We start from the raw sequence: 23,451 nt of genomic DNA on the forward strand, positions 1-23,451 counted from the left end.
AGTGAGGTAAGAGAAAAGCCTAGACTAGTTCAGAGGAGCAAAGATATGAAGGAGAACTGCACACCCTGAACCAGTGGGGTTATACAAGAAGGTCGAAGGTTAGCCCGAAAAGTGAGCTGAAGTGCAGAGAGGGGTCCTTTCTACGAGGACAACGGAGTAAGGACTTAGTAACTGCATGCACTCTTTGGATCCAGTCAAAAATGGGCAAACTTCCTCCAGTTTCTTGGCCAGAGCACCATGCTGTTTTAGAATTGGATGAGGACTGCCCTTTTGTATTTTGTTGTTTTTCATTATTATATTTTGTTTGTTTGTGGGGGGGGGTTGTTTTGTTTTTTGTTCTTTTTGAGACAGGGTCTCACTATGCAGTTCAGGCTGGCCTTGAGCTCACTTTGTAGCCCAGGCTAGCCTCGAACTCGGAACAATCCTCCTGCCTCAGCCTCCCGAGTGCTGGAATTACAGGCATGTGCCACCATACCCGGCTATAGTGCTTTGTTTTTGGTGCTGAGGAAAAAGCCCAGTTGCACTGTAGCACTGGGCTACATCTCCAACTACCACCCTCCACCCCACCCCAACTTTAAAATTTTTCAGTAAGGTCGCACTAAGTAGTCCAATCTGAGCTTGAACTTGTAAGTAAGCCTCCTGAGTAGCTGCGATTAGGTATATGCAACTGTGCTTGGCATGGGCTGCCAGTTTTTATCAGTGATCTTCAGGCACAGATTTGAGTTGGTCCATTATTTATCGGCCTGTTTCCTGTAACCTGATGACCAGCCATGTCTCCTGGAAAGCGCTATACTGGTTCCATCACACAGAAAGGGAACCAGATGAGGGGCCACATGCCAGCAGGACTGGAGAAAGCCGAGTTTTAGGAAATGGAAAGTGACTGAGCTGGCTCTGGCAGAAAGTCCTGTCCACTCGGTCAAAGCTGCTCTCTCGTGGCTTCTTGTGTTTTAGACAATAGCTTAGGGTGGTGAGCGCCGCCAGGCCTGAGACCATTGTGCATTATTTAGCACAAAGGGCAATGAGGAGGTCTCGCAGTTCAGTTTCCCTAAGGCACACAATGCAGGGTTTTAACTATTACAACTCTGTGGACATCAGAGTCCTCTCTGTTTCTCTAGGAGCTCTGGGGAGTCAGCCCAGGTGTGCTCTAACACTAAGCTTTACCCTCAGCTCTTTTTATTTTTTAAATTTTAAGAAAGGGTGTTGCTAAGTTGTCCAGGCTGGTGAACTTGGTGATCCTCCTTCCTCAGCCTCCTGAGTATCTGGGGTTACAGGCAGGAGCACCATGACTTTTTTTTTTGTGGTGCCAGTGCTTGGAATAGAGAACCCGGGACCTCACACATGCTAGACAGGGGCTCTATCTCAAAGTCCTTGCTTGAGGGGCTGGGGATTTAGCTCAGCGGCAAAGCGCCTGCCTGGCAAGCGCAAGGTCTTGAGTTCGATTCCTGGTTCCGGAAGAAAAACAAAACAAAAAACAAAAAAATCAAAGTCCTTGCTTGTACCATGAAACCGTGTGAGAAGTTTGAGACTTATCTTCAGAATGGTGGGATAATTCCTGTATCATTAGCCGGTTCCTAGTCCCCTGTGCATCTGTCGTCACAGTCCTGGAAGGAGAGAGAAGTGGAATGAGGGAAGCCCTGTGACTGAGCAGAATTTAATGCAGAACTTGCTTTTTTTTTTTTTCCTCCAACAATTCTTTTTGAGCTCTAGACGGATGCACTGAAACCTTTTTATGGTCACAGTGAAGATGGAACCTTAAGCCTGTTTCCTTCAGATGGGTTAGTTTTGCAGCTTTTTTGTCTGAGCGAGTCAGAGTCATACCGTTGGCTCCTAACTTCTGTGCTTGATTGGATTCAGGCAACCCACCGACTGTGATTCTCGCTGTCTCCTGCGAGAATCACGTTCAGCACGTTCTAACAGTTCCCATGAGGCAGTGGAAGTAGCCTCACCACCCTCTGCCCCAAACTTCACAAATCCCTGTGATTTAAAACGGAGCTGGGCCCAGTGTGGTCTGGGAGCCCTGTGAGTCGCTTGGTGAGGAGTCCTGTTTGTGTAACCCGTGCAGCACTCAGGCTCAGAGAGGGTGGCCCACAGGGAAACAGGCATCATCTGAGCCTTATGACCCCGCCCTACCCCTTTTAGGGCCAGCCTGAGTTGAGCTTTGTGTATAACATGGTGGAGAATGCAGTGTGGAAAGCCACAAGCACTGCCCTGAGACTCCACATCTTCCCGCTGCACTACAAGTCTGGCTTTGAGGCCCAGCTCTGCCCTTTTATGCTGTTGCAGGCAACAAAAAAAGCCTTCTCTCCTTTCTGCCAGACCTCAGAAAGGGCCTATTCATAACTGAGTTGTACTGTGCCCTCCCTAGGAGGTGGGGTGAGGAAGGTTCTGCAGACCTGAGAACAGCTAGAAATCTCAGGCTGCTGCCTTCTGAACACTGGGGTGGTGGGGATTCCAAGGCTAAGCCCTGAGACTTGCAGGAGTGCAGGATCCCTCTGAGTTTGCTTGAATCTGTGTCTCTCAAGATGCCAGGAGAAGGGGCTGGGGATTTAGCTCAGCGGCACAGCGCCTGCCTGGCAAGCGCAAGGTTGTGAGTTCGATTCCAGTACCGGAAACAAACAAACAAACAAAAAAAGATGCCAGGAGAAAGGCTATTGCCAGTCAACAGTTGCGTAGTCCTAAGGCAGTGGTTCCCAGTCTATATTGCAAAAGCTCCTGAAGTGCCCGGCATGCCAGCACACGCCTATAATCCCAGCACTCAGGAAGCTGAGGCAGGAGGATTGCCATGAGTTCAAAGCTAGCCTGAACTACATAGCCAGACTCTATCTCTCTCAAAAAAAAAAAAAAAAAAAAAAAAAGCAAACAAATTCCGAGAGTATTTGTTAAAGTGCAGATAGGGGTGGCTGAAGTATGTGTTAGAGTACCCTGTAATCCTAGCACTTGCCCTTGTACTCAGGAGGCTGAGACAGGAGGATCACAAGTTCAAGGCCACCCGGGGCTACAGAAGTAGCTCTTGTCTCAGATCAAACAAGCAGGTTTTTGAGGAGCGCTGTGATTCGCTAAGTGTGGAATAGAGCCCCAGATGCGAAAGTTAGACAGCTAAGGGTCACATTTTGCCTCAAAGGCTGAGGCCAACCTAGAATGGGTCTCACCAGCCCCTCGCTTGGCTTTATGTAGTACAGCCACGCAGCAGCCAGGCGATAGCTGCAGCCCTGTGACCTTCAGCTTGTTCTCACAGCACCCAGGAAAGTTGCTGGCACACAGCAGACCATTTGAATTACATCAGGCTAAAGTATCAGTGTGCGAGCGTTTCTTGGAGTTTTACGTTATTTACTGGACATGAGGGAGGATAGAAGAAATAAAGATAGGTGGGAAGGAGAAAGAAAATCGTAATTTAAAAATTGTACTTTGAAGCAGATTGTGACTTGAGGACATAAAGTCACCCAAGGTTATCCATATCTGCACTCCCTAGCTTTGTTTGTTCTTTTCTCCCAGGGCCAACCCATTTAAAATCCCGGAAAGATACTGTAAGCCCATCCATTAGCTTAGCTGATAAAGTAGACAGCAGAAATCTGCCTTAAAATAGAAAAACATATTCAGAGATTTCAAGAAATGTTTTTTGGAGAAAACAGATCCCACATTAAAAAAAATAACAAAAAAGCCCAATGGACAAGGCCTGTGCTTTTCTCCTGTAAAGTAGACTATCATTTTTACCTGTAAAATGAGTCACTGTATTTCTACCTATGACCATTAGTTTTTTTTCTGTAAACCAAGCCCAAACTTTCTATAGATTTACAAATTCCACAAATTCCACAAATTTCCATTGCCAAAACCACATAACTATGGTTTTGTGTGCTGCAGAGTATAATGTCTCTTTTTGGAAGGCTCCCACACTATTTCTTTGAGTGTATACTTTTAAAGTTCTGCCTAATAAATACCTGTATGCCTCTCACTGACTTTCCTAAAAGTCCTTTTTCTGTGGTGGAAATCTTTGGAACTGCAACTTACCCTGTGGGTGGGGTGAGACTAGGTTCCTCATCTCTGCTTTGGGGACCCTGTCCTGTGCCAGGAAGATGAGTGGCGTCACCACGAGAAAATGAAGTCTGTTCATTTGGAATACAGAAACCATACATGAAGGCCGGGCGTGGTGGCGCACGCCTGTAATCCCGGCACTCAGGAGGCTGAGGCAGGAGGATCATTGCGAATTCGAGACCAGCCTGGTCTACAAAGTGAGCTCAAGGCCAGCCTGAACTGCATAGCGAGACCCTGTCTCAAAAAGACAAAAAAAAAAAAAGAAACCATACATGGATTCTCCAAATGAGACGGCTGACTATAAGGAGGTCTTAAAAAAGAAATTTTTTTTTTGAGACAGGATTTCATTCTATAGTTCAGTTTGGCCCTGAACTCACTATGTAGCCCAGGATGGCCTTGAATAGTTCCTCCTGCTTCAGCCTCCCGAGTGCTATGATTATAGGGATGTGCAGCCACACCTGTCAAGGAATGCTTTGTTTTTGCATCAAGGCTTATGCAGATCCAGCTTGTTACTCTGAGAGTCCTCTGATCCAAGTTTGTTTAATGTTCTGGAAAGAGTACAGGACATGCTGCAAGAGATGTGAGTGCAGGGGCTGGGGTGTAGCTCAGTGGCACAGCACATGATCAGCACACGTGAGGCCCTGGGTTTGAGCCCCGGCACTTCCCCATCCCTATACACAGACAAAAAGACTGAGTGTAACGAGCTACTGAAGAGCTGTCTTTTTTTCTGGGCTTCCCCATACCTGGTACAATGAGGGCTTGGGAAAGGAATCCCAAATGTACTCTTGCAGCTGACTTTCTAAGGCTTGCCTGTTGTTGCCTCTTGCTTTAGTCTATCCTAAAGAATGCCGTTCTCACACTGGGTCAGCTCTAATTCCCTCATTTGCTATTTTCCCATGAGCTAGAATAGTAACTGGCCCATGCTGGTGATTATTAGATACCTACTGCAGAAGTGAATATTTATGGCTGGTTATAAGGTAAACTAGTGCTTATTGGAACGATACCCTGATAGTAAGGCAGGGGTAGGAGATGAGACTGATGTAATCTTGCCACATGAGGGAACTCTGACAACATCCTGGGCCTTGGTGGCTTTATCAGGATGTCTGACAACTTCAGGGGTGGCTACATTTCTCTTCTTTTAAACATACTATCTTACAAATGGAATGTATATACATTGTAATAGATTTATAAATTTTAATTAAATTTGGTGCTTCCAGCATGCTAAACATATGTTCTTTGTTTCCAGAATCTCACTAGTTCAGGCTGGCATTGGACTATATAGCCTAGGTTAACCTCAAACTCATGGCGATCCTCCTGCCTCAGCCTCCCAAGTGCTAGGATTATAGGTGTGCACCACCATGCCCGGCTAAACATATGTATATTTATAAAACATATAAAAACAAAATAATGAGGCCCTCTCTCCAATAAATAAACCCCTCCCCCTGTGTACATCATTTTCTTCTCATTCCAAAAGTATACAAAATTACCAAATGAATAGAAGAATCACTGGATTGTAGATGTTTTGTTGGTTTTTTTTTAGATTAGGATGACACTGTAGTTCAAATTGACCTAAAACTCTCAAACCTCCTGATTTGAGCAGCTGGGATTACAGGAGTGTACCACCATGCTCAGTTTACATGTAATATTTTCAATTTTTTCTAGTTTTTTTTTTTTTTGAGACACGGTCTCACTGTGTAGCCCAGGCTGGGCTTGAATTCACAGCGATTCTCTTGCCTCAGCCTCCCTAGTGCTGGGATTACAGGCGTGCGCCACCACAACATGCCCAGCCTCAACTTTTTCACTGTGTTTCTCTGTCTTGGGAACAAACACTGTTTATGTAGTGTCTCAGCCCGAATTCTCTACTTATATGTGCAGTAAAGTGTAAAGCATCGTTTTCTGAGGGTTTCGTGATAACAGTGCACTCAACCACTCCCTCATTCTGGACATCCAAGTCGTTTCCTTTGAAATAACTCACACATTTGTATCTGTATTTCTAATTCCTTATGACAAAGTCCCAGGAGTGGAATTACTGGCTCAAAGGTCACGAAGCTCTTTAAGCTTCTTAAACCCAGAGCCAAAATATTTCCTAGACGTTTTCGTGGATTTATACTGAAGGGCACTCTCTTTCAGTGAGATTTGTAACCGCTTTTGCAGAGAAGAGCAGAAAGAGCCTTGGAGGGCATCCCTGCAGCTGCGGCCCCTGCAGCGGAGGGTAAGAAGCACGGGGTTCTACTTGCAGTTCTGCCTCAACTTCCCCTCTGCCTGCAGGTCCACCGTCCTGTTTCCTAATGCTTTGAGTTCTTCGTTTTCTAAGAACGCAGAATAAAAACTGGAGCGGGAATAGGGCAGAGGCTGCCAGCGGGGATGAGGATGGTGATGGGTAGGGGCTCCCCGTGTTTGAGCAGAGAAGAATTTGTCAACAAGAACCCAGCGCTTGGAAATCCTTCATAGACACATCCGCCTATTCTAAAGCGTGCTTCCAAAGCCAGGCAGAATAAGGAAACAGAAGGCTGCTGCCTGGTTGGAGAAGGCGTGTCTGGTTTTCCCTCTCCGGCTAGTGGGCTGCGGCCTCTTTAAGAGCAAAGCCGGGAGCTGGCCCTTTAAATCTGTGTCAGTTTCTCCTGACGTCAGCGGCCCGGCCGGCCGGTCGCCTCGCTGTTTACCGCCGAGCTGCGCCGCTCACTCTCCCGAGTTCCGAGCGCCGCGGCGGCGCGTCCGCCCGCTCTTAAAGGGCCCGCGTCCCGAACAACTCGCCGCCCGCGCGGCGTCCCATCGCCGCCACCCATCACGCCCCCCGCCTCTCGCTCCCTCTCCCCTCCCCTCGCCTGGCGTCCCCGGGCTCCCGGCAACGAGCCGCCCCCAGCGTTCTCACGGCCCCGGCGGGGCGCTGGGGACCGCGGGGCCGAGCTCAGCCCCTCGAGCCGGGGTCCCTTCCCAGAGCCCCGCCCCTGCTGCCCCCCGCGCCCCTCCGCTCGCGGCCCAGGAGCGCCTCCGCGGCCCCGGGGAGGGGACGTTTCCTAATCTCGGGCCGGGGTTAAAGTTCTGGTCCTGGTGAGATGCTGGAACCTGCGGCCGCAGCCGCAGCCCGTCCCGGAGGTGTCCTGTCGCCTGTCGCCGCCGCCCCCACCGCCGCCGCCTCTGCCGCCCTTCCGGGGCCATGTTCGCTCCGGGCTTGCCCTTCTTGGTGCTCTTGGTCGCCTCCGTCGAGAGCCATGCGGGGGTCCTGGGGCCCAAGAACGTCTCGCAGAAAGACGCCGAGTTCGAGCGCATCTACGTGGATGAGGTCAACAGCGAGCTGGTCAACATCTACACCTTCAACCACACTGTGACCCGCAACCGGGTGAGGCTGGGCAGGCTGGGCTGGGGCTGAGTGGGTGAGCAGACAGGGCGAGGCCACCGAGGCAGCCGTCCTGCCGGCTGCGTCCCAGAACTACGCTGGAGCCTCCTCGGCGGTCCTTCCTTTGCCACCAGTGTTTCTCGGAAGCTCCATCTGGACAGATTCTTGTTTTGTTTTGGTTTTCTGAGACAGGATCTCGCTGAGTAGTTCAGCCTGGGTTTGAACTCATTATGTAGCCCACACTGGCCTTGAACTCGAAGCTATCCTCCTCCTGCCTCAGCCTCCCTAGTACTGGGATTATAGGAGTTTGCAGCCACACCCGATTCTGGATAGTTTTTGAAGTTGTCCCTTTCCCTTCTTGTCTTCCACCCCGTCCCTCCGACCAGCTGTGTTCTGAGGGGGCCTGGCCTGTTCCTTCCTATCCTGACCTTCAGAACCTGGCAGTGTGTGTGGTCTGGGTAGGAGAGGGCAAGGAGAGATTGGTCCAGACATGCCCAGGAGATGAGACAGGCCCAGAGCTGAAGAGATTCTCTGGGGAGAAGAATGCAAGACTTTTCTGTCTTCTTCCTGTCTCAGAAAGCCAGTTGGCCTTGTAAGTTAAGGGTGGCAGAAGTAAGGCCAACTGCAAGTTGGGTAGCAAGAGAAAGGGCGTTTGTGCCCTGTGAAAAAGAATCCATCTCACCCTAACAACTTAAACTACTACTACTTCCTCCTCTTCCTTCCTCCTCGCCCCTCCTTCATTCCCCTCTTCTTCCTGTCTTCCTTCCTCTTCTTGCTTTTTTCAAGACAGGAACTCACTGTGCAGTCCAATCTGGTCTTGAACTTCCTATCTAGACAACTGACTGTGGACTTCTGATCCTCCTGCCTCAGCCTCCTGTGTGTACTTGGCTCCACCCTGCATTCTCTTCCCAGCCTTGGAAGTTGAAGTTGAGACTGGGTATAGCTAGGTCTGGGAAGTCTGGCCCCTAGGCAGAGCAGAGTGGGAGCCTTCTTGAAGCTGGGATGCGTCTCCCACTGGCTTTCTCATCTCTCCCCAGAGCTGGATTGATTTACTAGAAAGCACTAGAGTTGTCCATGGACAGTCTTAGATTTTTTTTTTTTTTTTTTCTGGATGGAGAGGGTTTGGTTTCTAGCAAGCCAAGATCTGCCTTCAGTGCTGTTCCCTGAGGTGTGAGTTTCTCCTGCCTGGAGTCCTTCCCTCTCTTAGTCCTATATCTGGGGTCACCCAGATACAGAGCTGTGGTGTCTACTTCTTTGAGAAATGCTACCTTAAGTTCTGGGTTTTGACATCCCATTAACAACTATTACCAGGACTTTTTAAGCTCCCGCTGTCTGGTATACAGTACCTTCCTCTATAGCTAAGAATGAGAACGTCATTTTACAGCAGGGGAAATTGAGGCTCAGAAATGACTTCCCTACAGTCCTGTTCCTGGTCAGAGCTAAAGATGTAACTTGGCTTTCAGCATCTCTTCCTTCCCCACATCATTCCCCTATCCCCATCCCTGCTGGGCCCTGGCCTCAGTTTAGTTGTTGAACCAGAGCCTCCCGCTGGCTTCCTGGCTCACGAGGAAGATGATCACTTCTTGCTGTTCTGTGCGTGTGTGTTGTGTACGTGTGCATGTGTGTGCAGGTGTGTGTATCCTATGCACATGGGTGGAACGGAGTGTCCTGGAGACACCCAAGTCCCTTTCAGTGAGCAGGTCCTGCTGCCCTGCACGCACCTGTGGCCAGGAGTCAGCCTCCTCCGTGCCTTTCCTCTTCCTCGGCACCAGTCCCTCCCGGAGCTGGGCCTTGTCCTGGCAGAGGAGTGTGGATGGCCTCCCAGCCTGGCCAGGACGGATGGGGGAGGAGGGCAGGGCTCACGGTCTCTGGAGCCTTATGTTGGGGCAGGGACAGAGATGTGAGGACCTTTCCTTGTCATCTGCAGACGGAAGGTGTGCGTGTGTCTGTGAACGTCCTGAACAAGCAGAAGGGAGCGCCGTTGCTGTTTGTGGTCCGCCAGAAGGAGGCTGTGGTGTCCTTCCAGGTGCCCCTAATCCTGCGAGGGCTGTGAGTAGGACCTGGGGATTAGGGAGGGGTTGGCCTAGGCCAGTCCTTGCTCAGAACCTCACCAGGAGCCCCGCTACTTCTCCCATTTCCTGTGCCCAAGGCTGGTCAGTGGCCTGGAGGTCAAGCCGGTTCGCTTGGAGCTTGTCAGCCTAAGGCTTGGGCAGTGTGGGGACCTGAGTGCAAGACTTGGGGCCACACTCCTCTGGAGTGGCGGGCTGGCTGGGATAGCAGGCACGGCCTGACTCTGCTTCGCGCTATAGGTTTCAGCGCAAGTACCTCTACCAAAAAGTGGAGCGAACACTGTGTCAGCCCCCCACCAAGAACGAGTCTGAAGTCCAGTTCTTCTATGTGGATGTATCCACGCTGTCACCAGTCAACACCACCTATCAGCTGCGGGTCAGCCGGATAGATGACTTTGTGCTGAGGTCTGTGGGGTAGAGCGAGGGGGACTTTGGGGACCGGCTTCCCTTTCAAGCTCTGGGGGTGACATAGAGGTCCTTCTGTGCCCTGCAGGACCGGGGAGCAGTTTAGCTTCAATACCACTGCGGCCCAGCCCCAGGTAAAATCCTCCATCCTCATCATCTCCATCCTCATCACCCCCACCCCCATCAAGGGAGAACTGGAGTGTGTGAACGCGAGAGCAGGAGGGGTCCATGTGGTCTAGCTAGAAGTTGGGAGTGGTTGCATTCTCCATGGAGGGGCTCTCTGGAAGCAGGAGCTCTGGCCCTAGAGTGGTGAGGGACAGACACCAGGACCCTGCAGAGATGTGAGTCTGGTTGCCATCTTTCCAGCTCTTGCCTGTCAGGCACTATCCTGAGTGCCCAGCAGGGCTGGTTATAGCCAAGGCCCTTCTTCCCGGAGAGCCTAACCTGAGAGGATTCTGGGACCAGGTTCAGGGGGCAAAGAGAGCATCCTTGCAAGATGGATCCTCTGCCCTTCTATGCTCAGTACTTCAAGTATGAGTTCCCTGAGGGAGTGGATTCGGTGATTGTCAAGGTGACCTCCTACAAGGCCTTTCCCTGCTCGGTCATCTCCATCCAGGATGTCCTGGTAAGTTGCTTGTCCTTTTCCTCACCAGTGGGTCGCAGCATCGTTACAGAGAGGGGACAGGGCCCAGGTCCCCATCCATCTGCCTTTCCCCTCCTTTTCTGTAGTGCCCTGTCTACGACCTTGACAACAACGTAGCCTTCATCGGCATGTACCAGACCATGACCAAGAAGGCAGCCATCACCGTGCAGGTAGGACACGCTCCTGGCCTTTGGGGAGACGGGGTTGGCTGACAAGCTGGGTGACTTTCCAAACCCTCCCACTTTTCCTGTGCCCCATTCCTACCCCATCCAAGGCTGAATCTTGGCCCTCCGATACCTGTGACTTTGGGTGCCCCAGTATATGTGAGTTGAACTGTAATCCTGGTCACCCTTGGAGACAGGAAAAAACAGAATTCCCTTTCTTCTCTCTTTATTTCATTCATTACAATGCAAATGAGGGCGCTGTTCAAGGCTGGGTGCTACCTGGCACAGCCTGAGACACCGTCTGTGGCAGGGAGGGGAAGCCATGTGTTTGCTTCATGACATCAAGCTGTGCAGCTAACTGGTGGGCAGTGTGCTGCCTACCTCTGCCTTTTCTTCTGGCTGATGCCGTGTGCGACACTTACACATTTGCTCACCTGGCCATAATGTAGGTTTGGTTTGAGCCAGATAATCCTGGTTCTTCCAGTGATTGGCAGTGACCGCTGCTCACTTCTGAATCTGCCCAACACAGGTAATAATGGTAAAATGGTATTTCTCTTAGGAATCTTTATGGGAGCTAGGCGCAGTACCATATGCACATAATCCCAGCTACTTGGGAGGCTGAAGCAGGAAGAGCTGCAGCTTCTGTCCCTCATGTGTAAAGATCTTAGCGTAGTATCTGGCTCCAAGTAAATATCAGGAAAGAATGGTGGCCACGCCCATGATGCTTCTCCTGTCCCTCACCCTGCAGCGCAAAGACTTCCCCAGCAACAGCTTCTACGTGGTGGTGGTGGTGAAGACTGAGGACCAGGCCTGCGGGGGCTCCCTGCCTTTCTACCCCTTCATGGAAGGTACGCTTTGTGCCCTGCTGCTGGCTGAGGTTGGGGGCTGCTTGGTGGCTTCTTGGGAGCTGGGAGAGTCTATGTGGCAGTTAAGAATCTGATTGGATGTGGGGTTCTAGCGCCGGACTCTCCAAAGCCGGGTGCCACCAACTGTCCCCAAGCTCCAAGCAGCTACTTCTTTGCCACTCTGGCATTTTACTTCCAGATGAACCGGTTGATCAGGGGCACCGCCAGAAAACCCTGTCAGTGCTGGTGTCCAAAGCAGTCACATGTGAGTGTGGGTGACTAAGTGGGATGGGCAAGCCACCCGGTCTTTTCCTCCCAGACCCAAGGGCGAGGATGTTCCCCACCCGGGCACGGGCAGGGCAGCAAGGACCTACCCAGGCAGGCTGGTGGAGTGGGGGCAGGTGTCCCTGGCAGGGAGGTGGGTTCCAGTGTGGAGGGGACAGAGTCTGTGACACGAGCCTGAAGAGATGAGTTCTAATCCACTCTGCACTTACGGGCAGTGTGATCTCATTAGGCTTCGAATTCCCTGTCTCTGTAAGGGAACTGGTGAAGTCAGTCCTATTAACTCAGCTATGAGGCTTAGCATAAAATTAACAACAAAATTAGAGGGCTCCCCTCCGCAGTGTTCAGTAAATATTTACTGAGTGATTAAATGGGGCCCTGTATAAATTGGAGAAGAGAAGGTAAAAATAAGGGGTTATGTTAGGAGGGGAAATAAGCCTCTTCTGTATGGCTTATTTACTCAGCAAATATTTATTGGGCTCCTGCTATATGTCAGGTGCTGTGCTAGGACTATTTTCTTCTTTTCTCTCCCTCCTTTGCTCCCCTCCCCTCTTTCCCTTCCCTTTTCCTTCCTTTCTCCCTTCCCCATCTCTTTCTTTTTTTTAATTTGCTTTCTTTTTGAGATAGTCTCACTATATAGTCTGTGTGGATCTTGAACTTGCTATGTGCCCCAGGCTGGCCTTGAACTTGAGATCCTTCTGCCTCAGCCTTGTGAGTGCTAGAATTACAGTGTGCAACACCACAGGGAGGTATAGGCTGCAGTTCTGAAGGGGACCCTGTGTAGAGGGACGGGAGGTTGTTGCTCTGCAGGGCGCTGAGAGCTGTGATGAGCAAAGGACACTGTGGGAGTGAAGGACAGACAAGGTTTCCTAGAGGGCACAGTCCCTGGGATGGGGTTTAAAAGTTAAGTTGAGATAGTGTTTTCAAGAAATAGAAAATTCTAGCATAAGAAGCAACATAAGCTAGGCAGGGTGGTGCACGCCTGTAATCCTAGCACTCGGGAGGCTGAGGCGGGCAGGGTACCATGAGTTCAAAGCCAGCCTGGGCTACATAGTGAGACCTTGCCTCAAACAAAACAAAACAAATAAAAAAAGAATTGATATGAGCAAAGATGGAATAGTGTCAGAATTTGAGGCATTTGGGAAATTGCCAGTTGTTCATTTCACACTGAGCGTTACATTTTAGGGAAGGTGCGATGATCTTTGCAGAGAAGCCAGATCATGAAGGCCCTTGGGTGCCATGATGGGCAGTGTTGGAAGCTTTTGTCTTCCTGCTTCTTTCCTTGCAGCCGAGGCCTACGTCGGTGGGATGCTCTTTTGCCTGGGGATATTTCTCTCCTTCTACCTGTTGACTGTCCTCCTAGCCTGTTGGGAGAACTGGAGGTAAGATGGAGCTGTTAGGCTTCCCCTGATCTGGGGTAGTGGATGGGGGCACAGCAGGGATCACCTGGCAGGATCTGATCTCGCTCAGCGTAGTCTAACCACCCTCCAGTGAGGCTGGTCCCCCAGAGGGTCTGTCATCCTGGGGCCATGATCCCTTCCCTCAATCTCCTTCCCAAGCAGGAAGCCCCTGAGTCTCTCCCCAGCCTGGGAGGACCCCTGATCAAAGTTGGAGGACAGCCTTATAAGGATCAGAATGGGTGGCGAGCATAGAAGGAAGGTTGGCTGGCCCAGCACAGAGGGATCCTCGTTCTGGCCCATCTGCCTGTTCTCTGGATTCTCTCCCTATAGGCAGAAGAAGAAGACTCTTCTGCTGGCCATAGACGGAGCCTGCCCAGAAAGTGGTACCTCCAGGGGGCCTGGAAGGGGAGGCAGGGTTTGCATGGGAGGGAAAACGGTTGGAGGAGGAAGTGCTGGGGGCTTTGGGTTGTCCAGACAGAGCATAACATTCAACACCCTACGAGCTGTCACTTGATCCGCTTGTTCTGTATCTGTCTATACTGTCTGTCCACCTCAGGCAGTATGGCTCACCGTGTGTGGGGTGACTAACATTCTGTTCTCTCTCTGTCTCTCCACCCTCCCTTACTTTCTGTCCTCCCTCCTGCTCGGGACCTTCTCTCTCAGCTTCTCTCCTTGGTAAGCTCCAGTTGCAGTGGACAGAGCAGCTGCAGTCCAGGGGAGGGAGTTGAGGCCCTGGGTCATGATGCAGGTGGCTGGGCAGCCAGATACTGTGTGTCCTTATGGCTGGTGGCTTGGGTGTGTTGGTTCCTTGACCTTCCTCTCTGTATGGAGGACACGGGGTGGCTTGTGTCCATTAAGAGGCACACGGGGGTTCCGGCATGAGGTGGTGTGGTGGGAGTGAGAGGGGTTGCCTGGACAGGTGTTTACTTTTTGCCATTGGCACAGCTCCTCTGTGGCTCTCTTTTCTGGATTCTTTGCTCCGCTCCTCTGGCGCTAGACCTCTCTGCTTCCAAGGCTGAAGTGACCTTGACTTCTCATTGCAGGTCACCCTCGGGTCCTGGCTGGTTCCTTTCCTGGCAGCTCCTCTTACGAGGGTTACAACTACGGCTCCTTGGGTAAGTGTCAAAGCTGGAAAATGCACTTGCCCATTCCTAGCCAGGTCTCTGAGGTAGTGAAGAGGCGGCGCCTTCTCCTGGTGCCCCAGCCCTTCCAGCTTCTCAGAGCCCCATAGGGGTGGCCCACTGACCCCTTCCCTGAGGCCACTCCCTCGTGCCTCACCACTTACTGTTTCCTGCAGAGAATGGCTCCGGATCCACCGATGCTTTGGTTGACAGCACCGGTACCGAGGACCTCTCTTACAGTTACCAGGGTGAGTGGGCCAGGCAGGCGAGGTGTGTGGTGCAGGGCCGTTGTTGGCTGGGTGAAACATCACGGTGAGCCGTTGCCTCTTCTGCCAGATGCTGGAACAAGGGAAGGGCCTGCTGTTCTGCCCCTCTCCTCCCTCATTCTTTTCGCACCAGTTCCCTGGTAACTTTCCCTTTCCTTTGAAGGACACGACCAGTTCAAGCGGCGCCTCCCCTCTGGCCAGATGCGGCAGCTGTGCATTGCCATGGGTAGATGTGGGGAGGGAGTGGGGCTGCCAATCAGCTCCTGCCAGGGCAGTTGACTGGGGCCTGTTGGCTCCAGGACTGGAAAGATGCTTGGTGCATGGCTTCCCATCTAATGCCAGCAACGCCGGCTCAGGTGTCTTCTGAGATAGACAGGCAGTGGTCCCTGGTGCTGGTGGGGTGCCCCCTCAGTTACCCTCAGGCCAGATGTCCTAGTTTGCTGTCCTCTTTGCCGGCACCTTCCTTACCTGATCTTCCAGGGTCAGGCTTCTGGCCTCTGGGGCTTTGGTTAGGTGAGATCACAGGAGGAAGCTTCTGAAGGTGGAAGGCAGATGAGGGTAAAGAAGCGGTGCTGTTTGTAGCGGCAGCCTCTTGCCCTTGCCCGGACCCCAGGCCTGCTGGGTCTTTTACCCAGTGGCGGCCCCAGCCGTGTCTTCTCAGAACGCACAGGGCCAGGCACCTTGTAATCAACATGGCTGACCGCGTCCAGTCCTCTTCCTTGTGTGCAGGGCCTGGGATCGGCCTGGCCTGGGAAGCCCTAGCTCAGGCGGGGGAGCAGGGAGTGGAGCAAAGCTGGGGCTGTCCCTCTGTGGTCGCCTCTTTGCAGACCCCTCCTTGCTCCCTTCTGGCTTAGGAGCACCTCACATCTCCCAGCGCCTGCGCCCACCCCTAGCCCTGCTCTGAGCTACAGTCCACAATTTGCCTGTTCCCAGCGCCTAGTAATTTGGACAGTTGCCCCAGATGGGCGGGGCTGACCTCCAGTTTTATGCTCACTGTCCCAATTCCTTTCTCCCTGCCCTTCCCAGACCGCTCCTTTGAGCCAGTGGGTCCTCGGCCACGGCTGGACTCCATGAGCTCCGTGGAAGAGGATGACTACGACACACTGACCGACATTGAGTCAGACAAGAATGTCATTCGCACCAAGGTCTGACACCCATGGGCCTGGTCCTGCCGGGGTTTCCTAAGGATGGGGTGTTGTGTTTAGGCCCCGCCTGTGGTCTGTTAGGGAAATAGAAGAAGAGCTCAGCTGGGGCAGCATAGATTCCAGGTGAAATTAACTCTACCCTCAGCTCCTTCCCCAACTGGTTGGCAACAACCCTGCAGCAGTGGGACCGCCTAGGTCTGTGCCGCATGGGTTCTAGGGTGGGAGCTAAATAGAGCTCCCCCCGCCGTGTCTCCTCCCCAGCAATACCTCTACGTGGCTGACCTGGCACGAAAGGACAAGCGTGTTCTGCGGAAAAAGTACCAGATCTACTTTTGGTGGGTGGCCCAGGCAGATGGGGGCACCTGTCACAGTGGGTGGGCACCTCTCAGGTCCTGCCCACCTTACCGCTGCTTTCCCACTCCCCAGGAATATCGCCACCATTGCTGTCTTCTATGCCCTTCCCGTGGTGCAGCTGGTGATCACCTACCAGACGGTGAGGAGCCGGATCTGGCTCACCTGGGCCACCGTCTGGGACCCAGCCCCAAAGTGTAGGGCCTGGCAGCGAGGGCTCTGCAACAAGTGCAGGTCTTAGGTCCTAATGCTGCAGTGCCAGCTGAGATACCTTGGGCAAATACTTAACCTCCCTGAGCATCAATTTCTGTGTCTGCAAAACGGGGGTAGCTTGAAAGCAGTGTGGTGGGGGTTATGGAACAGAAGTCACGGGACTTTGTAAGTGTTGGTTTCCCTTCTCTTTTCTCTGTACTGTGGGGCAAGAACTTCTGTCATGGTCATGCCTCAGGGTGTGCAGCCACACCCAAGGAGGTAAGCGGTGCTTGTGCCACTTGGTATCTGTTTTCAGAAGTAGGTGCCCAAGGCACATACACACATGCAAACCATGGTGGCACGTGCTCTTTCGCATTTGGGCCCAGGCTGCGGTGTGGGCTGTGGGCTGAGCCAGGCGTGTTAGCAGCCCCACTTCCTCTGCAGGTGGTGAATGTCACAGGGAATCAGGACATCTGCTACTACAACTTCCTCTGCGCCCACCCACTGGGCAACCTCAGGTGGGGATCGTGCTGGGAGACCCCTTCTCCTGGGAGCCAGGCTCCAGGCGGGAATGGGCGGGCTTTGGGAATGCCTGCCCAGGCCAGAGAACACGTCTGCATGTGAGGCCAACGCAGTGCACCTTGAATTGCCCCTTCTAGCGCCTTCAACAACATCCTCAGCAACCTGGGGTACATCCTGCTGGGGCTGCTCTTCCTGCTCATCATCCTGCAGCGGGAGATCAACCACAACCGGGCCCTGCTGCGCAATGACCTCTATGCCATGGTGAGCAAGCACCTGCCTGTCTGCTGAGACCTCAGCTCCAGCACATACTCAGAGCCTTGGCTCTAGTCCACCCTTTTTGGCAGGCGTGGCCTTGCCCAGAATTATCCCCCCTTTCCTTCCCTCTACTGCTCAGCCCTGCCCAGCCCTGCCCTGCTTTATCCTCCCTTACCTTCCCTGTACTACTCATCCACTCAACATGGGTCCACCCCTTTTCTTTTAATCCTCAAAGGACGCCCTCTTTGGGTCCCTTCTTCCCTTCCTGCCTCACCCTCCCTCCCGTCCGTTCTCCCCTCCAGGAATGTGGGATTCCCAAACACTTCGGTCTGTTCTATGCCATGGGCACGGCTCTGATGATGGAGGGGCTGCTTAGTGCTTGCTATCACGTCTGCCCCAACTATACCAATTTCCAGTTTGGTGAGTGGAGCCTCCTCTTTGGCTGAGCCTAACCCACCTGAGCCCTGCCCCACCCCCAGGTCACCAAAGGGATCTCCAAGACTCAGCCCTGTAGGGAAGTCCAAGGCTGCGGTAGCTGTGATGGCACATCTGTATCCTCCCGTGGTAAACGGCTCTGCTGAGCTTTTCCTGTGTAAAGGCTTGCATAAGTGTGTGCAGGGCAGATCCATCAGGAATGGTGTGCACACCAGGGTGCTCAGACTAAGTTGTCCTTGCCGTCAGGAGGCATGGGACTCTGAGTGACACCTAGTAGGGTGGCAGGGACAGTTCAGGGACTGGAGCTCGCCCCGCCGCCACGTCACGTAACCAGGCACGGGGCCCTCTTCCCCACTGATTGCTGGAGCTGGGAGTTCTCTGCTGAGGCCTGGTGGATGTTCCCTGTCCCCACCCAGACACATCCTTCATGTACATGATCGCTGGACTCTGCATGCTGAAGCTGTACCAGAAGCGGCACCCAGACATCAATGCCAGCGCCTACAGCGCCTATGCCTGCTTGGCCATCGTCATCTTCTTCTCTGTGCTGGGCGTGGTGAGGGCCTGACCCGCTGTGCTCACCCCCACGAGGCGCGCGCACATTCCCTCCCTCGCAGGGGCCTTCCTGGGCACCCTCACCGCTCCCCCTGTGGCCTCCTGACAGGTTTTTGGCAAAGGGAACACGGCATTTTGGATCGTCTTCTCCATCATTCACATCATTGCCACCCTGCTCCTCAGCACGCAGCTCTATTACATGGGCCGCTGGAAGCTGGGTGAGGGCACGCCTGGGGCAGGGCAGGGCGAGGGCGCTGGGGAGCCCCTGGAGTGAGAGGGGGTGGCCTTTGGGGACTCAGACACGCCGAGACCCTTGGGTTCTGTCCTTCCCCTGGGGGCCCTGGAGGAGTCCCCGTGTGAGGAACTCGAGCTGGCCTTGGCATTGCTGTGCCCCCTGCAGGCTCTGGCTTTGCAGCGGGCACAGGCCAGGGGTCCAGCGAGGAGGGGTGCCCTGTGCTCTTCAGCACCTTCTCCTCCTCCTTGCAGACTGGGGGATCTTCCGCCGCATCCTCCACGTGCTCTACACGGACTGCATCCGGCAGTGCAGCGGACCCCTCTACGTGGTACCTGCCCGGCTCCCCAGCCCCTTCCTCCTCCAGCTGTTCTCCTTCCAGTGGGGCAGGGAAGCAGAGCAGGGCACCTGGGGCAGGGGTGGGGACTCGCTGACTTGGGCCTCCTGCCGCTTCCCTTCCCGTCTCTCTTCTCCCTCTCAGTCTCCGTGTCTCTGCTTCCCCCCAGGACCGCATGGTGCTGCTGGTCATGGGCAACATTATCAACTGGTCGCTGTGAGTGTGGCCATTGGCTGGGCTGGCCTGGTTGGGCATAGCTGGGGGCATGGCCAGCTACTGGCTGCCTTGGGGGTGTTGGGCGTGAGGAACAGAGGCTAGGAGAGGGCGTTGTTCCCTTCAAGAATCTTCTGTAGGCCTCAAACCCAGCCCCGCATCGTGATAAAGGTGGTGTGGGAGCAAGGGAGAGGGCTCCTGCTCTTGGCCCTGCCCTGGTTTGCCATCCCCTCTTCCTCCCTCAGGGCTGCCTATGGGCTCATCGTGCGCCCCAATGATTTTGCCTCCTACTTGTTGGCCATTGGCATCTGCAACCTGCTGCTTTACTTTGCTTTCTACATTATCATGAAGGTGAGTGCGGAGAGCTGAGCCTCTTCTCGTAGCTGCTCTGCTTTTGGGGGCTGGAGATGGGCACGGTCTGCCCGGGGAAGCCATGAGAGGGAGGGAGACTTCGTCCATCCATTTCTGCGCTGATAAGGTTTGAGGAGCAGGGAGCCTAGAGCCAACTGCTGAGCAAGCGCTCTGCCGCTGAGCTGCACCCCCAGAAGGGGGGTGCGTGCAGAAGGTTGAGAGGAGGTGGGGCTCTCAAAATCTGTGCCGAGCATGGGCCTGTGAGGACCAGGTGCCTGCCGAGTGACCCTCCCCATAGCCTCCAGTGTGGGAGGGGAGCCCCAGCTGGTACCCTTGGTTGGCACCAGGGTCCTGGGGACATGGAGGCCCAGTGAGGGCGGCTTTCAGGTGAGGACACAAGGCTGCTAGTGTGGGAGATACTGTGAGTCCGAGCAGGCTTCCTGAAGGATGCGTCCTGGGCCAGGAGGCCCCAGGAGAGGGAGTCTGGGAAAGGCGGGGCAGGGCCCGGCTTGAAGCTCAGCCCTCAGCTTTCTTCCCTTTCCCAACCCCCACCCAGCTCCGGAGCGGGGAGCGGATCAAGCTCATCCCTCTGCTCTGCATCATCTGCACCTCCGTGGTCTGGGGCTTTGCGCTCTTCTTTTTCTTCCAGGGCCTCAGCACCTGGCAGGTGAGTAGTCAGCTTGGCTCACTGCGCTCACTGAGGGCCTGTTTTCTCCTGGACCAGCACTTTCCTAGCCACTGCCTCATACTCCTAGCTGGGCGTGGTGGCGCACGCCTGTAATCCCAGCACTTGGGAGGCTGAGGCAGGAGAATCGTTGTGAGTTTGAGACCAGCCTGGGCTACAAAGTGAGCTCAAGGCCGGCCTGAACTGCATAGCGAGACTCTGTCTCAAAAAGACGAAAAAAAAGAACAAACCTCATACTCCTAATATCCCGACATTCCAGCGTGAAGATGGCCCCCATTTTATTTAGGAGGCAGGTGAGCCTGGGCCAAGTGATCTGCCCCAGGGCACACAGCAGGGAGTGGCAACCCTTTCAACCTGTGGTCAGAGCTAGGTTTGCCACGGTCTCCCCTATGAGGTGTCTGCCTATGAGGCACTCATAATCTAGTTTAAGAGAGATACTTTTCTTTGTTCTTCTGTGCTCAAGATCAAGCCTGGGCCTCAGAACGCTCAGCGTGTGTTGTGCACATACTCCTAGTCCCGAGCTCATGTCTTGCTCTTTACAGTGCATGAACTGAAGGGTGGAGGTGAGACAGGAAGGTAAAGGTAGATTTGGAGGCGAGTGAACGTACACATTTGGCCACTATGCAGAGACTGCGTCTCCTTGCGTAGGGCAGGCCCTGGTGTTGTCTGGCCTCGGCATAGCACAGAGAGCTAGAGGCACACAGGTGACCAGTAGATGTAAGTAGAGGTTGTGGTAGACCGGAGAGGACCTTGAGTATCACAGAGCACGACTGCTGGCTTCCTGAGGCCGGCCGTGTGACTGGGCAACAATACTTTGGAGGAATGGTGACCCTGGAGGACAGATGAGAGCAGGGGTGGGGCCGAGGCGGGGCGGTGAGTTCCGCATCTCTGAGGTGACTCCAGGTATTCATAGCCCTCTGTTGGTGGGAAGGGGAAAGAAGCAGCCACGTGCTGGTGCACCCCTGTAACCCAGCACTCTGGGAAGCTGAGGCAGGAAGGTTGCAAGCTTGAGGAGCCTGGGCAACTTAGAGAGTGACCTGGACACCGTGCAGCGGGACAAGATCTATGTCTTTTAGCAGGAGCTGGGGCCCCTTGCTTTACCTCATGGGGCCCTGAGCTCCTCTTTGCCACCGGGCAGGGCGCCTCTGCGGTGCTGGGGTTGGGAGCCCCAGCCCTGCTGCCCAATAAGAAGTGATGGGGATATAGCTCAGTGCAAAGGTCTGAAGAGGGTTCGATCCTGAATATAAAAAAAGGAGGGGGAGGTGAAGAGGAGGATGAGAGCGAAAGAAAAGGGAAGACAGAAGCGGCAAACTTGGGGCAACACGTAACAAAAGGCCATTTCGTGGATTCGCTGGCTGAGGGTCAGGGATAAATCAGAACGAGTGCTTTTCTGCCTGGGGCTGGGAGGAGGAGTAGGTGCCCCCCGGATTCCCTGGAGCAGGGTCAGCAGGCTTCTGCCCCATTCCTCCCACAGAAAACTCCTGCAGAGTCCAGGGAGCACAATCGGGACTGTATCCTCCTCGACTTCTTTGATGACCATGACATCTGGCACTTCCTGTCCTCCATCGCCATGTTTGGGTCCTTCCTGGTACGCGAGCTGCACCTGGCTTGAGCCGGGAGGGTGGAGAGGGGCAGAGGCTGCCCCTCCCCTTGCGCCTGACCTGGTGTCTGCCCCCAGGTGTTGCTGACACTGGATGATGACCTGGACACCGTGCAGCGGGACAAGATCTATGTCTTTTAGCAGGAGCTGGGGCCCCTTGCTTTACCTCATGGGGCCCTGAGCTCCTCTTTGCCACCGGCCAGGGCGCCTCTGCGGTGCTGGGGTTGGGAGCCCCAGCCCTGCTGCCCAGCACTGGATGGCGGTGGGACAATGAAGTCCAGCCCAGGCCAGACTCGGTACGGTCCTGGGGTGGCAGTGAGCCTTGCAGCTGCCCTCTGCCAGGGAGGAGGCCTGCTCCCCGACGCCCACACACTGGCCAAATTGCTGCTTTCTTCTCAGTGTTGGGGCCCCCCGGAGGCCCCCGTCCGTCCGTCCATCTGTCCGTCCATCTGTCCATTGGTTCTCTTGTTTGTCCCTCTGAAGGAGGAAGGAGGCAAGGGGATGCCCACTCTGTTTTCATACCTTGCATTCTACCCACCCTTCCCGTCCTCCTTAGCCCAGGACCTGGAGCCCTTTCTTCCCACTTCTGCTCCAGGACCCTGGTCTGAGGTCTGATTTGTGTCCTGCTGCAGAGCCCCCTCTCTTTGGGGCTGTACCTCGCTGCCATCACTGCCCTCTGGTCAGCCAGGATGGATACAGGGGTGGGATTTTGGGGGCTGGCCAGCTGGTGCCAGGCTTTTGGTGCTAAGGCCTGCAAGAGGCCCAGGGCAGGCTCCCCGCCACCTGTGCACAGGTTGGCTCTTCAGCAGTGGCGTTTAGCTCCATTTGAGAGCCACCTTTGAGGGGCTGCATTCGGAGATCGTCTCTTCATCTCATACGCCTCCCAGGCTGATGCCAGCACCAGGATTGGAGGGAGAAGCAATTGGTCCGTCCCTTTCCGAGTCCTCAGTCCTGCCAAGCCCCAGATGGGGCCTTTCAGTGCCATTGACACTGCCCAAGAATGTCCAGGGGCAGAGGAGGGTGGTGCACAGAGCTCAGCCCGTCCTGCCTCCTCCACAGCTGCAGGAGCCCCAGTGCCTGTCTTAGAAAGGGGCTTAAGGAAGTGACATGCCATTTCCCTGTGTGTCCCCAGTCCCAGTCTCGCTCCGGGATCCAGGGCTGGCCTTGAAGTCCGTCCAGCCTTCAGCCAGCTCCTGTCAGGCACACGCACACACAGAAGCCTTGGAGTTTACACGGGGTCCCCCAGCCTGGGCCCTCTGGCTGCTCTGGTCCTTGGTTCCCTTCGCCCCACTTGGTCCATTCCAGATGCCAAGGATGGGGGTGATCAGGTTGGGTCTCTGCCTTGGGGTGGGAGTGGTTTCTCTCCCCGACATGTTTTTATAAAAGCTCTCCTTGGGCTGGGACAGGAGGCTGGCCTGGGTCTTCTTTTCAGAGCTCCGTTTTATGTCTCCATGCTATGGATGTGTTGTTTTCTATGAATGAGTGCATTCAATAAAGACAACCAAATGCAGTTCCTGGGCCCCGCGTCTTCTCTCCTGTCCCGGGTGAGGCTGAGAGTGAGTGTTGGGCTGGATCTTCCTCGTCGCACTTTGGGACCTCCTTTCCCCGTGTCTTCCTCTATCTCACACAACGGCATTAACTTGGTAAACATTTACCAGGGCCGCCACGGTGGCAGACACTGCTGGGCAGAGGCTAGGAATTGGAAAAGCCTTTGCTGTGCCATCTCCCCTCTAGGATCCTCCCTGTACCTGGCAAATAGTAGCTGTCTTTGCCCTCCTGGCTCCTGCCCACCGGGCTGAGGCCGGCTTCATTCTGCTGAGCGTTTCCTGGCTTGCAAGGGCAAGGCAGGGTGGATGGTGGGCAGGCTCCAGGTAGAGTTTTGAAACCTCCATCGGCCAGGCACAGTGGTGCGTGCTTGTAATCCCCACACTCTGGGAGACTGAGGCCCAGCTTGTGCAGTTTAGTAGCTTAGCAGGACCCTGTCTCAAAAAAAGAATATACACACTGGGAATGTAGCTCA

General features: G+C 54.1%; 1 protein-coding gene across 2 annotated transcripts; it reads left to right on the forward strand.

Annotated features, from left to right (window-relative positions):
- The first annotated feature begins 6,726 nt into the window (after positions 1 to 6,726).
- Sidt2 (SID1 transmembrane family, member 2) lies at positions 6,727 to 22,941 on the forward strand. 2 transcript variants are annotated; one of them, XM_005378196.2, is made up of 27 exons: positions 6,727 to 7,369; positions 9,294 to 9,415; positions 9,676 to 9,840; positions 9,929 to 9,974; positions 10,364 to 10,465; positions 10,570 to 10,653; positions 11,396 to 11,495; positions 11,692 to 11,757; positions 13,063 to 13,156; positions 13,505 to 13,557; positions 13,838 to 13,849; positions 14,218 to 14,289; positions 14,472 to 14,543; positions 15,588 to 15,706; positions 15,968 to 16,041; positions 16,133 to 16,199; positions 16,694 to 16,767; positions 16,909 to 17,032; positions 17,329 to 17,446; positions 17,878 to 18,014; positions 18,123 to 18,231; positions 18,500 to 18,576; positions 18,752 to 18,798; positions 19,041 to 19,146; positions 19,703 to 19,813; positions 21,306 to 21,419; positions 21,510 to 22,941. In XM_005378196.2, exons 1-27 carry the CDS (start codon positions 7,187 to 7,189, stop codon positions 21,570 to 21,572), a joined length of 2,511 nt encoding a protein of 836 aa, XP_005378253.1. In that variant the 5' UTR covers positions 6,727 to 7,186; the 3' UTR covers positions 21,573 to 22,941. The 2 variants fall into 2 exon arrangements, with proteins under 2 accessions (XP_005378253.1, XP_005378254.1); XM_005378197.2 differs by lacking the exon at positions 13,838 to 13,849.
- The last annotated feature ends 510 nt before the right edge of the window (positions 22,942 to 23,451 follow it).

This window comes from Chinchilla lanigera, unplaced genomic scaffold (assembly GCF_000276665.1).
Source record: "Chinchilla lanigera isolate Chin_1 unplaced genomic scaffold, ChiLan1.0 scaffold00011, whole genome shotgun sequence".
NCBI classification, from domain to species: Eukaryota; Metazoa; Chordata; class Mammalia; order Rodentia; family Chinchillidae; genus Chinchilla; species Chinchilla lanigera.

Bases quoted from the DNA above. Each gene is read 5' to 3' on its own strand.
- Sidt2 (XM_005378196.2), top strand. From the start codon at position 7,187: ATGTTCGCTCCGGGCTTGCCCTTCTTGGTGCTCTTGGTCGCCTCCGTC. The intron at 14,290-14,471 runs GTAAGTGTCAAA...TGTTTCCTGCAG, and splicing joins TTACAACTACGGCTCCTTGG to AGAATGGCTCCGGATCCACC. The intron at 19,147-19,702 runs GTGAGTGCGGAG...ACCCCCACCCAG, and splicing joins CTTTCTACATTATCATGAAG to CTCCGGAGCGGGGAGCGGAT.